Source organism: Orcinus orca, chromosome 5 (assembly GCF_937001465.1).
Source record: "Orcinus orca chromosome 5, mOrcOrc1.1, whole genome shotgun sequence".
In the NCBI taxonomy this organism is placed as follows: domain Eukaryota; kingdom Metazoa; phylum Chordata; class Mammalia; order Artiodactyla; family Delphinidae; genus Orcinus; species Orcinus orca.
In genome coordinates, this window is record NC_064563.1 from 82431091 (window position 1) to 82444361 (window position 13271).

Below are 13271 nucleotides of genomic sequence, written 5' to 3' on the forward strand. Positions count from 1 at the left end.
TGAGTTTTCCACATATAGATTTTCTTGTTAATCTTATAGCAAATTATTTTTAAAACTTTTGTTGCTATTTTGTACAGGATCTTCTCTTTATTATGTTTTCTAAGAGGGTACTGTTTCTATAGTTGGATTTTAGTATGCTACCTTCTAAATTATTTTATTCTTTGTATTAATTTTAATGTTGATTTTCTTAGGCATTCCAGGTTATATTAGCATATAATCTAAAATAGAGACTATTTTACTTTTCCTTTCCAATTTTTATACCTCTAATTGTTTGTACTTGTCTAACTGCATTACTAAAACATCCTATAGTGTTAAAAATAGTGGAGGGGATGAGCATCCTTGCTTTCTTCCTAACTTTAGTGACAATGTCTCTTGGTGTTTCCCTTTTAAATAAAATCCCAGATTTTATATATATATATATATATAATATTATTATTATATAATTATACATACATATATAATATATATAACATATATCATTAAAGAAGTATGAATTCATTCAATATTTTATAAATTTATTTTATCAGGAATAGATGTTTAATTAATATTTTTATTGAAATATACATATAGAAAAGTACACAAATTACAGCTGTGTCTTTCTTTAGTAATGACATTTAATTTTTTTCTTCCAATTTTGAGACATAATTGACATACAGCACTGTATAAGTTTCAGGTGTACCACATAATGACTTGACTTAGATACATCATGAAATGTTCATCAAATAAGTTTAGTGAACATCCATCATCTCATACAGATACAAAATAAAATAGAAAAATTTTTTTCTTTTGATGAGACCTCTTAGGTTTTCCTTATTTAACAACTTTCATATATAACATACAACAGTGTTAATTATATTTATTATGTTGTACATTACATCCCTAGTACTTATTTATCTTATAACTGGATGGTTCTACCTTTTGACAGCCTTCATCCAATTCCCCCTCCTTCCACTCCCTGTCTCTGGTAACCATAAATTTGATCATTTTTTCTATGAGTTTTTTGTTATTTTGAAGTATAATTGACCTACCACATTTTGTTAGTTCCTATTACACAACATAGTGATTTGGTATTTCTATACATTTCAAAATGATCACCACAATGAGTCATAGTTATTGACTGTATTCCTCACATGACTCATTTATTTTGCAACTGGAGGTTTGTTAAGCTTAATCTCCCCCACCTATTTCTTTCCTCAGGCCAAACTCTCCTCTCTTGCAACCACTTGTTTGTTCTCTGTATTTGTAACTCTTTCTGTTTTGTTATATTTGTTCATTTGTTTTGTATTTTAGATTCCACATATAAGTGATTCACAACAGTATTTGTCTTTCTCTGTCTGACTTATTTTATTTAGCATGATACACTCTAGGTCTACCCATGTTGTTGCAAATGACAAGATTTCATTCTTTTCATGACTGAAAAATATTCCTCTGTGTGTGTGTGTGTGTGTGTGTGTGTGTACCACATCTTAATCCTTTCATCTATTAATGGGCACTTAGGTTGCTTCCAAACCTTGCCTATTGTAAATAATGCTGCAATAAACATAGAGGTGCACATATCCTTTCTAATTAGTGTCTATGCTTTCTTTGGATAAATATCCAGGAGTGGAATTACAAGATCAATTTATTTTTAATTTTTTGAGGCGCCTTCATAGTGGAAAACCACTAAGCCTTCCATAGTGGCTGCATCAATGTACATTCCCATCGAATGGAAAGAAATTTTTGTTTCTGGATTTTTTTATTATTGTGTTTCATTCTCAATACGAAATGCACAATCAAGTATAGTGTGTGGGGATCTATGCACTGTAAGAATTTTTCTTCATCAGGTCACTCCATGTCACCCCCTAAGTGGAGACATAATTGAGCAGTACTCCTTGCCCAGATAGTACCAACCAATCATCTGACCCTGTCTATGAACCAGGCCTGAATTCTGTCCTACTCCATTAGTTTGTTTTAGATATTCCCCTCCTACTCCATAAGACCATATATGTGGGTTGAGAGAAAGGCATTGTTGCAACATAGGAATTCTTGGTTCCCCATTTATCCAATTCACTTAGGCCTTTTGGACAGTTCAAGGTTGATTTCCCAAATATACCTCTTCCATTGTAAAATGGACTGTCACATCCCTCACCCAATCCTAGGAATCAATGAATATGATGACATCCAACTCATGCTGGACAGGTCAAGTCACAGTCACTTGGTGTCCCATCATTAGGTGTTCAGTCTCCACAAGGGCCCATTAGCATACCAGAAGTTACTTTGAAAATGGAGAGCAACTGTTGTTCCTCTCTTATGGGGCTTTCCAATAGAGTGTTCTTAACTACCAAATACATTAAGCTCTAGCAGATCATAGATACCAAATGGTAGGGTAGGCTGCACTTGGACTTAGGGAAGAGACCTTTTTTTCTCTAGGCTCTACTCAAAAGTGGCAGAATTTTGGATAACCTAAAAAACTGATTTGGAACAGTAATTTCTAGGGCCTTATATACTATTATCTAAATCCAAAAGCACCCACCAAGTGACATGACACTTTCTTAATAAGGAGAAATACAAAAGCTTACATTTTACCTTAGAGGAGATGCCCCTCCATCCCCAGACCATTAGACCTTCAAAATCATCACATATAGGGCCAGGTCCTAGATATTTATGGGATAAAGCCTTAGGACACATGAGTCTCTGACATATGAATCTTATGAGCTATACAGCTACTTGCCACTTCTGCTCACCAGATGAGAGTTGGAAGACCTCAGAAAGTGTCCTTACTTGGAAATAGGGTCTTTGAAGATGTAATTAGTTAAGAATTTTGCAACGAAATCATCCTTAATTTAGGGTGGGCCCTAAAATCAAATGACTGGTGTCCTTATAAAAGAAGAAGAGAGGATACAGAGACACAGAGGAAAAGGCCATGTAAAGACAGAGAAAGAGATTGGAGTTATCCTGCCAAAAATCAAGGAACATTAGGCGGCACCGGAAGCTGGAAAAGGCAAAGAAGGATTCTCTTCCAGAGCCTTCAGAGAGAGAATGGCCCAACCAAGACTTCTGGCGTGCAAACTGTGAATTAGTAAATTTCTGTTGTTTTAAGCTACCCAGTTTATACAACGTTGTTATGGCAGCCCTAGAAAGCTATACCAGGTGTCAGGGTCATACTCTTTCCTATCAGGGCTTTGACTTTAACAAATAAGACCTTTCAAACTATGTGTTCAGTCTCCTTATAAAAAGATCCTGGGCCTATTTTTAGCACAGTCTGCCCTAGAGCTGCAGAAGCTAAGAGTTCCTTTAAGTTGTTTTAGAGGGCCTCTGGAATGCCTTAAATCAGTAATGAACTGTTCTAAGTTGATCATTTTATTTTCATACAGTCTCTGTGTTTTGGTAGGTGAAATAATGCTCCCTCCAAAACTGTCTATGCCTTAATCCTCAGAACCCATAAATATATTACCTGATATTACAAAAAAAGACTTTAGATGTAATTAAGGTTTGTTGAGATGGAGAGAGTATCCTGGATTATCCAAGTGGGCCCAATCTGAACATACGAGTCCTTAAGAGTGATGAACCTTTCCCAGCTGTGGTTAGAAAGAGGTTTGATGATGGAAGGAAGTCAAAGAGATGCTAAATTATTGTCTTTATAGATGGAGGAAGGTGGCTACAAGCTTAGAAATGTGTAAAGCCTATAAAATCTGAAAAAGGCAAGAAAAGTTCTCCTCTAGAGCTACCAGAAAGTAATGCAACCCTGTAATATTTTGATTTTATCCCAGTGAGACCTGTGTTGGACTTCTGGCCTACAGAACTGTAAGACAATACATTTGTGTTGTTTCAAACTACCAAATTTGTCATAATTTAAATTGGAATAGAAAATAACACAAATGGCATCAAAGCAAGCTATTTTATTCCATCATCATTATAATTATCATTGCCCTTTATGAATTAAGCACCACAAATATTCGATCTCCTGTTGGCTTGCCTTTCCATTAGCCCCTCATCCTAATTAATCAAAGGAGAATGTTTGAGTAATTTTGATGTCACCACATGATAGGGTTTAATACTTCACTTGACACCTTCACTGGGTCCTTTGATTTTAGGTAGGAGATAACCCAACTCTAAAATCCCATCCTGAAGGTCTACAGTCTAGAACAGGGGTCAACAAACTTTTTATGCAGGGAGAGACAGCAAATATGTTAGGCTTTGCAGGCATATAGTTCTGTCACAACTGTTCAGCTTTGCTTTTGTAGTAAGAAAACAACCACAGAAAAACATGTTAATGCATGAGCATGGCTGTGTTCCAAGAAATCATTTTACAAAAACAGGCAGTACACTAGATTTGTCCCATGGGCTACAGTTTCCTATCCCTGATCTAGAACAATTCTGATACTATTATCTTAACTGGGGTTCTATAGAAAATAGACTGAGGCAAGGCCTAAGTGCTAATGTTTCACTAAGAAGTATAATCTCAGGGCTGCAATAATAAAGGAAAAGTGAAGTAAAGCAAAGAAGTAAAAGATGATTCATTATCATACTAACCACTATTTCTTGGGGAGAAGCAGAAGAGACATAGCCAATAACCCAGCAGGTGTATTTACTTGGCTTGCAGGATGTCTCTAACAGCTTACAGGGAAAAACCATGATTCAGAATAGCCCAACCATAGGAAGGAAGGGAGGGAGAATTTATTTCTTGTGTCTTATCTAATAATATTGGTCAAGGTTTTCTCCATGGGAAATTAACACCCCTTCACTCCAGGGCTGTGTCATTTGACCCCTTTGGCATCTGTTAGGGAAGCCAGATCTCATGCCTTACAGTATGGCACATTATCTAAATCCAGAATTAAAGAGAGGAGCCAAAGACTCTGGGTATAGCCAGTCAGCTTCAAAAAGTAGTACTGCATGAAGCTGATTAACCCTGACAAAACTGCGATGAAGCAAGCAGCCAAGGGTTTGAGAGATATGCAAAGCTGAGAGAATCTAAGGAGATGTACACAGTAACATGCCCAATACAGGTACCTCTCAGTCCAAGAGCACCCTCTTGTATTTGATAGGCTAATATGCAGTTTCTTTAGTAAATGGTGTCTCAGGGACAGGGGGTTCTATTTTCTGATTTTATGATACTATTTTGTTTCAGCAGGAACCTTAACATAAGTAATTTGTTCCTTCTTTCACTGTACCAACAAGCCTCCATGAAAGTTTTCCCCTTCCAGGTTGAATTTATCCCAGAAATGCAAAAATATTTACATTAGAAAATCTATTTACATATTTCAACAAATAATTAAGGAACAGTCATTTTGTAGTGTAAGTACCTGACAGTTAGCTTTTTAAATTGCAATGTAAGTGCCTGACACTAAGCTTTTGATTACTGAGGCATCTATTGCAAAGACCTCCATCTGAAATAAACCCATTGCCAGCTACACTACTAGATAAAGAGCCAGGATGAGCCACCCAGGAAGTTTCCTTTTTTTTTTCCTTAAGAAAGCTCTGGTTGACTTAGATAAACTGGCCATTTGACTGACTGCTTGCATTTCCCTTCTTGCACTTTAATTCCTCCTCTTGTTTTAAATTCACCAATAAAGTGAACCTGTGAAACCATAGGTATCCCACCCCGATCTCAATAAAACTCCAGGTCCATGTTCCCTCCCTCCCTCCCTCTCTCCCTCCCTCCCTCCCTCCCTCTCTCTCTCTCTCTCTCTCTCTCTCTTTCTCTCTCTCTCTCTCTCTCTCTCTCTCTCTCTCTTCTCTCTCTCTCTCTCTCTCTCTCTCTCTCTCTCTCTCTCTCTCTCTGTCTCCCCCTCCCTATTTCCCTCTCTCCCTGACCACGACATCCCTGTGTGGCCCCAGGCATGCCATGTACTCTCCAGGAGCTATGAGTAATAAACCATGTTTTTCAAAGTTCTCAGATAGTTGTTGCTGAGGTGTGTCTTGCAATCATAGTAAGAATCACAAGGGCTGTTTCAGCCTCAACACTGGCTTCAAAAGGGTTAACATTTGTGAAGACTCACCCAATTGAGTGTCACCAGGCATTTCTACTATCACTGTCAATACCATCTTTATCAATAGGCTGAGACTGGTACAAAACACATCTTGATACTATAGAAAAGCATTAAATAAAATTCCACACCATTCATAATGTAAAGCCCTTGGAATACTGGAAAGAGGTGGAAACTTTCTAACTTCATCAATCAAAGGCCTGCAGCAAACATCTTAAAGTTGAAACCTTGGAGGCATTTGCTTTGCAATTAGAAACAAAAGACAGTTCCCATTAAAACAATTTATATTCAGCACTACACTGGGTTCCTATCCAACAAAACAAATATATATATAATATATATATTTTAAGGCAAGTCAAGGAAAATTTAAACACAAAAATTTTTCCTGCCCTTTGGCCTCCTCTCTCCCCTCTACTGTACTTTGTGCACCTGCATTACGCATTGACCAACCCCCCCACTCACCGCATCGGCAGAAATACCTGCTCAACGATAAAGAGCAACATTCTCCTAGCACCAACTAGACAACTCCTTAAAAGATAACATTCCTTTTTAATCTTGTAAGGGGTCACAATGACCCATCACTTTGTACTTGCAGATCTGGATTGTGTAAACTATCTACATCATTAAGTGTATAGCCCTCTGTCTCAAAAACCTATATAACTGTGCTTTGACCTCTAATGGGTAGAACAGTTCTCAGAGTTTTCTGAGAAGCTGTTCCCAGGTTATAATCTTCAATTTGGCTCGAATAATATTTTCCATCTCTTTCAAAAATTGACTATTGGTTAATTTTCCATCAACATATATATGAAACAAAATTTGTCTACAATTGCTATGCTTTTATACACAAAATATTTCAGATAATCTAAAGACAGCTACTAAAAACAAAACATTCCGTGATGTAGTCAAATATAAAATAACAAAAATGAACAATATATTATATACTAACAATTAATTATGAAACTGATTTTAAGAAAACTAATTCATAGGAGCAATAAAATCTATAAGATACTTAAATTTAAGGTAACAAAAGATATGTATGACTTTCGTGAACAAGTTATGAAGCCATATAAAAAACATAAAAGAAAGCCAAAGTAAATATACCGTGTTTATAAGATGGAAAGATGGAACACTCATGTCTTAACTATGTAAATCTTCTCTAAATACATCAATATGTTCAAGTTTCAAACAAAATCCCAACAAGGATTTACACAGAGCTTGATAAGCTAATCCTAAAATTCATATAGCAGAATAAATGGTCATAAAAAGCCAAGATGAGAGAGGGAGAAGGGGAGACCTACCAAATATCAAGATATTTTGTAAAGTTATTATAATTAATAAAGTGTGCTATTAGTAGAATAATAGGTAAATATATCAGTGCAACAGAGGAAAAAAATCCAGAAAAAGACCCACCCAAATATGGGAACTTGATATATAAGTGAGATGTCCTTATAAATCAGTGGAAACTGAACTGACTATTCAATAAATGAATTATTCATATGTAAAAATGAAAGTATACCCTTATTTCAAACCAACATAAAATAAATTACACATAGATTAAAATCGAATTGTGAAATGGAAAGCCTTAAAACTGATAGAAAAATAGAATTATATTTTCCCTCAGGAAGGGAAAGATCTACTGGGTAACAAACAAAATGCAGGAGTCAAATAAAAAGACTGAAAAGGCTGAGTACATTCAAATCAAGAATTTGTATGTGACAAAAGGCTACGGATGGAAAAACTAGTCAACAGGAAGTCAAGTGATTTATTTAAGGTTATATGCTAATAAGCAGTGGAGCCACAATTCAAACACAGTCTTCTGCCTGTAATACTAATTTATTTTGCATTCCTTTTAATTTTTAATTACATAATTAACACATATTATATTCTTTCATAAAAATTTGAACACAAGTAAAATAAGAATAACTTTGACCATTTTCCGCAATTCAAATCACTAGTATCCTCCCCAGATTTATACATTTCCTTTTAGGCTTTTTTCCTTGAGTATCTGAATATATAAGTAAAAACACAAATTCATTATTCAAGTGGTTTTATACTACACTTAGTATTCTACATCTTTTCTTTTAAAAATGTGGTTTGAAGAACTTTCCTTATCATCACTGCCTTCCACAGTAAGTATACATCATCATTCATTTATTCAATTTTCTATTAATAGATCTTTAGGCTGTTTTCAGTATTTTGACCTTTGGTCATATAAACAGGATAGATATCTGAAATGGATTTTCTATCTATCAACATGTTGTAAATGTTGATAACAAATTGCCCATACTGGTATGTATACCCATGATTGCTGCATCTAGATGCCCATTTTTCAATGCCTTTTCCATTACCTGATATTATTAATATTTTCAACTTTTAATATTTTGCCAGTCTAATGGGGGACAAGGGGCATACTGCATTTCCCTAGTGATTACTAATGAGGCTGGTTCCTCCTCACTGCCAAACCCTTATCTTCAGAGGTAAGAGGCAACCACACCTTCAACTCTTAAAATCATCTTTTCTAGTAGACTTAGTTTCATATTTCTAATTATATTTATAATGCCATTTCTTGATTTATTAATTAGACATTATCTATTGATTTCCTATTATGAAAGATGAGGATTTAGCAAAAGATCTTTATAGATTTTGCATATTCATTATTTGCCTGCTATATATCTAGAAAACACTGTCTCCCAGTTTGTTGCCTGTCTCTTATCTTATGGCATATTCCTTAAAGCTTTCCTAAAGAGGTCCCTACTCCACAGTAACAACCTGTTTCTTATTGTTTCTTCTAAAACTCTCTGAGTTGCTATTTGAATATCTGTGTATTTTCTCCATCTGGAATTTACTTCTGTGAATGGTATAAGGTAGAGGTCTTATATTTTTTCCAAAATGGATACTAATTGGCCAAAGCCATTTATTCAATAGTTTATCATACCCTGAAACATCTTCTCAAAATATACAAAATTCTCCCAAACACCTGAACCATTTCTGGAATATCTGTTTAGATCTATTGGTCTTCTTATATTCCCCTGTACCAATATCACAATGTTATTCATTCTGAAAAAATGTTTTGCCTATTCTTAAACATTTCATTTTTCTTATGAATTTTAAAATCAGCTGGTAAATTCTTTAAAAATGTAAGTAAATTCTCTATATCCACTTTGATGAGAGTTTTTTTCATGAAAGGATGTTGAATTTTGCCAAATGCTTTTTTCTGCATCTATTGAGATGATCATGTGATTTTTATTTTTCCTTTTGTTAATGTTGTATATCACATCAATTGATTTGCAAATGTTGAACCATCCTTGCATTCCTGGAATAAATCCCATTTGATCATAGTGCATGATCTTTTTTGCACACTGTTGGATTCCGCTTCCTAACATTTTGTTGAGGATTTTTACATGTATATCCATCAGAGATATTGGCCTGTAATTTTCTTTTTTTTGTAATGTCTTTTTATGGTTTTTGGTATCAGGGTAGTGCTAGACTAGTAGAATGATTTTTGGAGTGTTCTGTCCTCTTCAATTTTTTTGCAATAGTTTGGGAATGATAGGTATAAGTTCTTCTTTATATGTCTGTCAGAATTTTCCTATGAAGCTGTCCAATCCTAGACATTTTTGCTGCAAGGTTTCTTTTTTTTTAATTACAAATGCAACTTCACTCCTAGTGATTGGTCTGTTCAAATTATGTTTCTTCTTGATCCGGTCCTGGTAGGTTGTATGTTTCTAGAAATTTGTCCATTTCATCTAGGTTGTCCATCAAAAAGTCCATAAAAAGGGCTTCCCTGGTGGCGCAGTGGTTGAGAGTCCGCCTGCCGATGCAGGGGACACGGGTTCATGCCCCGGTCCGGGAAGATCGCACATGCCGCGGAGCGGCTAGGCCCGTGAGCCATGGCCACTAGGCCTGCGTGTCTGGCGCCTGTGCTCCGCAACAGGAGAGGCCACAACAGTGAGAGGCCCGTATACCGCAAAAAAAAAAAAAAAAAAAAAAAGTCCATAAATAGGGCTTCCCTGGTGGCACAGTGGTTAAGAATCTGCCTGCCAATGCAGAGGATGCGGGTTCGAGCCCTGGTCCAGGAAGATCCTACCTGCAGCAGAGCAACTAAGCCCGTGTGCCACAACTACTGAGCCTGGGCTCTAGAGCCCATGAGCCACAACTACAGAGCCCATGAGCCACAACTACTGAGCCCATGAGCCACAACTACTGAAGTCCATCGCCTAGAGCCTGTGCCCCGCAACAAGAGAAGTCACCACAATGAGAAGCCCATGCACGGCAATCAAGAGTAGCCCCTGTTCACCGCGACTAGAGAAAGCCCGCGCGCAGCAATGAAGACCCAAAGCAGCCAAAAATAAATAAATAGTAAATTAAATAAATTTTTTTAAAAGCTATTAAAAAAAAGTCCATAAATAACAAATGTTGGAGAGGATATGGAAAAAATGGAACTCTTGTACATTGTTGGTGGGAATGTAAATTGGTGTAGCCACTATGGAAAACAGTAAGGAGGTTTCTCAAAAAACTAAAAATAGAACAACCATATCATCCAGCAATTCCACTCCTGGGTATATATCTTAAGAAAATGAAAACACTAACTCAAAAAAATACATGTACCCCAATCTTCATAGCAGCGTTATTTACAATAGCTAAGATATGGAAGCAACCCAAGTGCCCATGAACAGATGAACAGATAAAAATGATGTGGTATATATACATATATGCACAATGAAATATTATTCAGCCATAGAAAGGAATGAAATCCTGCCATTTTCAGCAACATGGATGGACCTACAGAGTATTATGCTTAGTGAAATTATTCAAACAAACACAAAAATATATATCACTTATATTTGGAATCTAAAAAATAATACAAATGAGTGTGTATAGCAAAACAGAAACAGATGCACAGATATAGAGAATAAACTAGTGATTACCAGATGGGAGCGGGAAGGGCAGAGGGGCAAGTTAGGGGTATGGGATTAAGAGATACAAACTGCTATGTATAAAATAGATAAGCAACAGGGATATATTGTATAGCACAGGGAATTAGAGCCATTATCTTTCAATAACTTTGAATGGAGTATAATCTGTAAACATACTTAATCACTATGTTGTACACCTGAAAGTAATATAATAATGTAAATCAACTATACTTCAATTAAAAAAGTAAATTCTAATGACATCTGATTGGAATTACACTGTATTTATAAATCAGTTTGAAGAAATTCAATGTTTTTTCTCTCACCATCAGGGGACTTGTCTTTCAGGTTCAATATTTATTAGGCTAATTCAGTTTCTATCATTTAAAAATAAAGAACCAAACCCATGCTAAATAATTTATTTAGGTGTTTTATATAGTACTTAGCAAAAATTATATACTTGAAGGGATATTTATAATGAAAGTGACACTCTAGAGATTTTCACATTATCAACTTTGTTTCTCATAATTAAAGGAAAATTATGAATAATCAAAATTAATAAGGATTATTTCTGTAATCTTAGAACATTTTCTATATTATTACCTATTTATAAAATTAAGATTAGCTAATTTATGATTATTTAATATTGGTTGTTTATCATTACCATTACTGAATATCAGGGACCAATGATTAATGATATTGACAATATTTTTAACTTCAGGCATTGAATATTTGAAAATTAAAGTTGTTCTATGTGTTACATGCCTTCCTCAAAATTCTAGAATTAAATATCAACTTTAGGTGAAACTAAAGACTCAATTTGGGACCATTATTAGTGTAAATAATATGTTCATTTATTTGCTCATTCATTCATTCAACATATTTTAATTTTAGATTACACTGAATGCACTGTGCTAGATGTTAGGTATAAAATAATAGTAAGAAACACCTTTATTCAAGAATAAGGAAAATAAATTCAAGAATAGTGGTATTGTAATACTCACTTTCCCTTCATCTCTTGGGCTATCACTTAAATGTACAACTGGACCTGGATGAGTCTTTGTGGATCTGTTAAATCAATTCAAAAGAGTAATTAAAAAAAAAAAACATTAAAACACCTTACCGTTAGAGACTGAAACAAAGAAATTAAGATTATACTGGAATACACTCCCAATATTCTAGAGTTTAGCTTAGACTGATTTGAGTCTTTGGTTGTTTTTCTTTAAGACTACTTTTTTTTCTCCTACTAACTCTATTAAAGTAGGTCTATTTTTAAAAATCAGGTTTAAGGACATAGATCCACATAACAATGGGATTCTTTATTATCTTATATGCTTATATGTTTGTTGCCAGATCTGGTTCTCTGAAAATTTGACAATGAAGTTTTACTTATACAGGCACAAGGCTAATGCTGCAAACCTGTTTCAACCAAACTGCAAATTACATACCAAATTTAAAATTTCCTTTGACATGAAATCTCTGATTTTGCTCCTAAAGGAAAGTACAGTGGCTCCTTTTATTTACAAATAGACCCTTTCTAGTGATAGCCATCTTACAGAAAACTGAGCAACTAGGGAAACCTAGTTCACTGGTTCTGTCTCATTTATCTGGTTAACTAGGGTAATCAATAATAGTGTAACAGCGTATTGTTAAAGGGATCTTTGCTCTGTTAATCTGACTTTAAATTTATTCTATTCTAATATCTGGCATGTTTCTTTTATATTTCCTACTTTAACTGATGTCACCGTTGAGTATGAATATGTCATGGTTAAATATGACATGAACGGATATGACATAGATTTATTATTGCTCTTTTTTTCCAAATCCTTTCTTCAATGACCTAATTGTGCCAGATTAACCCTAGTATAAGTATATTGACATATTTATAATTTATTTCTTAAGCACACATGAAAATCATCAAATATTCTGCACAAAAAAATAATGAAGATTTAAATTTTAGAAATTCTTTGGACTCAGACAAAAGTGACAAATTAAGTAACTCCAGGTTCCCTAGATACTGACTCACCAGAGTAACTCAGAAAAATACATCTTTTTTAGATATTTTGTTAGTGGCTTTATCCTAAATTTTCTCACTTAAAAATGGAGATGATAGGGCTTCCCTGGTGGCGCAGTGGTTGAGAGTCTGCCTGCTGATGCAGGGGACACGGGTTCGTGCCCTGGTCCGGGAGGATCCCACATGCTGCAGAGCGGCTGGGCCTGTGAGCCATGACCACTGAGCCTGCGCGTCCGGAGCCTGTGCTCCGCAATGGGAGAGGCCACAACAGTGAGAGGCCCTCATACCACAAAAAAAAAAAAAAAATGGAGATGATAGCAGTGTACCTACTGAATAACTGTGAGGGTTAAAATATACATATAGCATCTAACATAATGC

The 13271-nt window shown here is 35.2% G+C and overlaps 2 protein-coding genes across 6 annotated transcripts in view; both read right to left on the reverse strand.

The window, feature by feature from the left end:
- Positions 1-13271, reverse strand: part of SLC15A2 (solute carrier family 15 member 2) — a 779020-nt gene that overhangs the window by 672151 nt on the left and 93598 nt on the right. The gene's annotated exons all lie outside the window — the stretch shown is intronic.
- STXBP5L (syntaxin binding protein 5L) overlaps positions 1-13271 on the reverse strand; it is a 361807-nt gene that overhangs the window by 223556 nt on the left and 124980 nt on the right. For all 5 annotated transcript variants that reach the window (XM_033403324.2, XM_033403323.2, XM_004278542.4 and 2 more), the window contains exon 7: positions 11884-11947. In XM_033403324.2, the coding sequence (XP_033259215.1) occupies positions 11884-11947 (64 nt within the window). The remainder of the gene's footprint in view (positions 1-11883; positions 11948-13271) is intronic.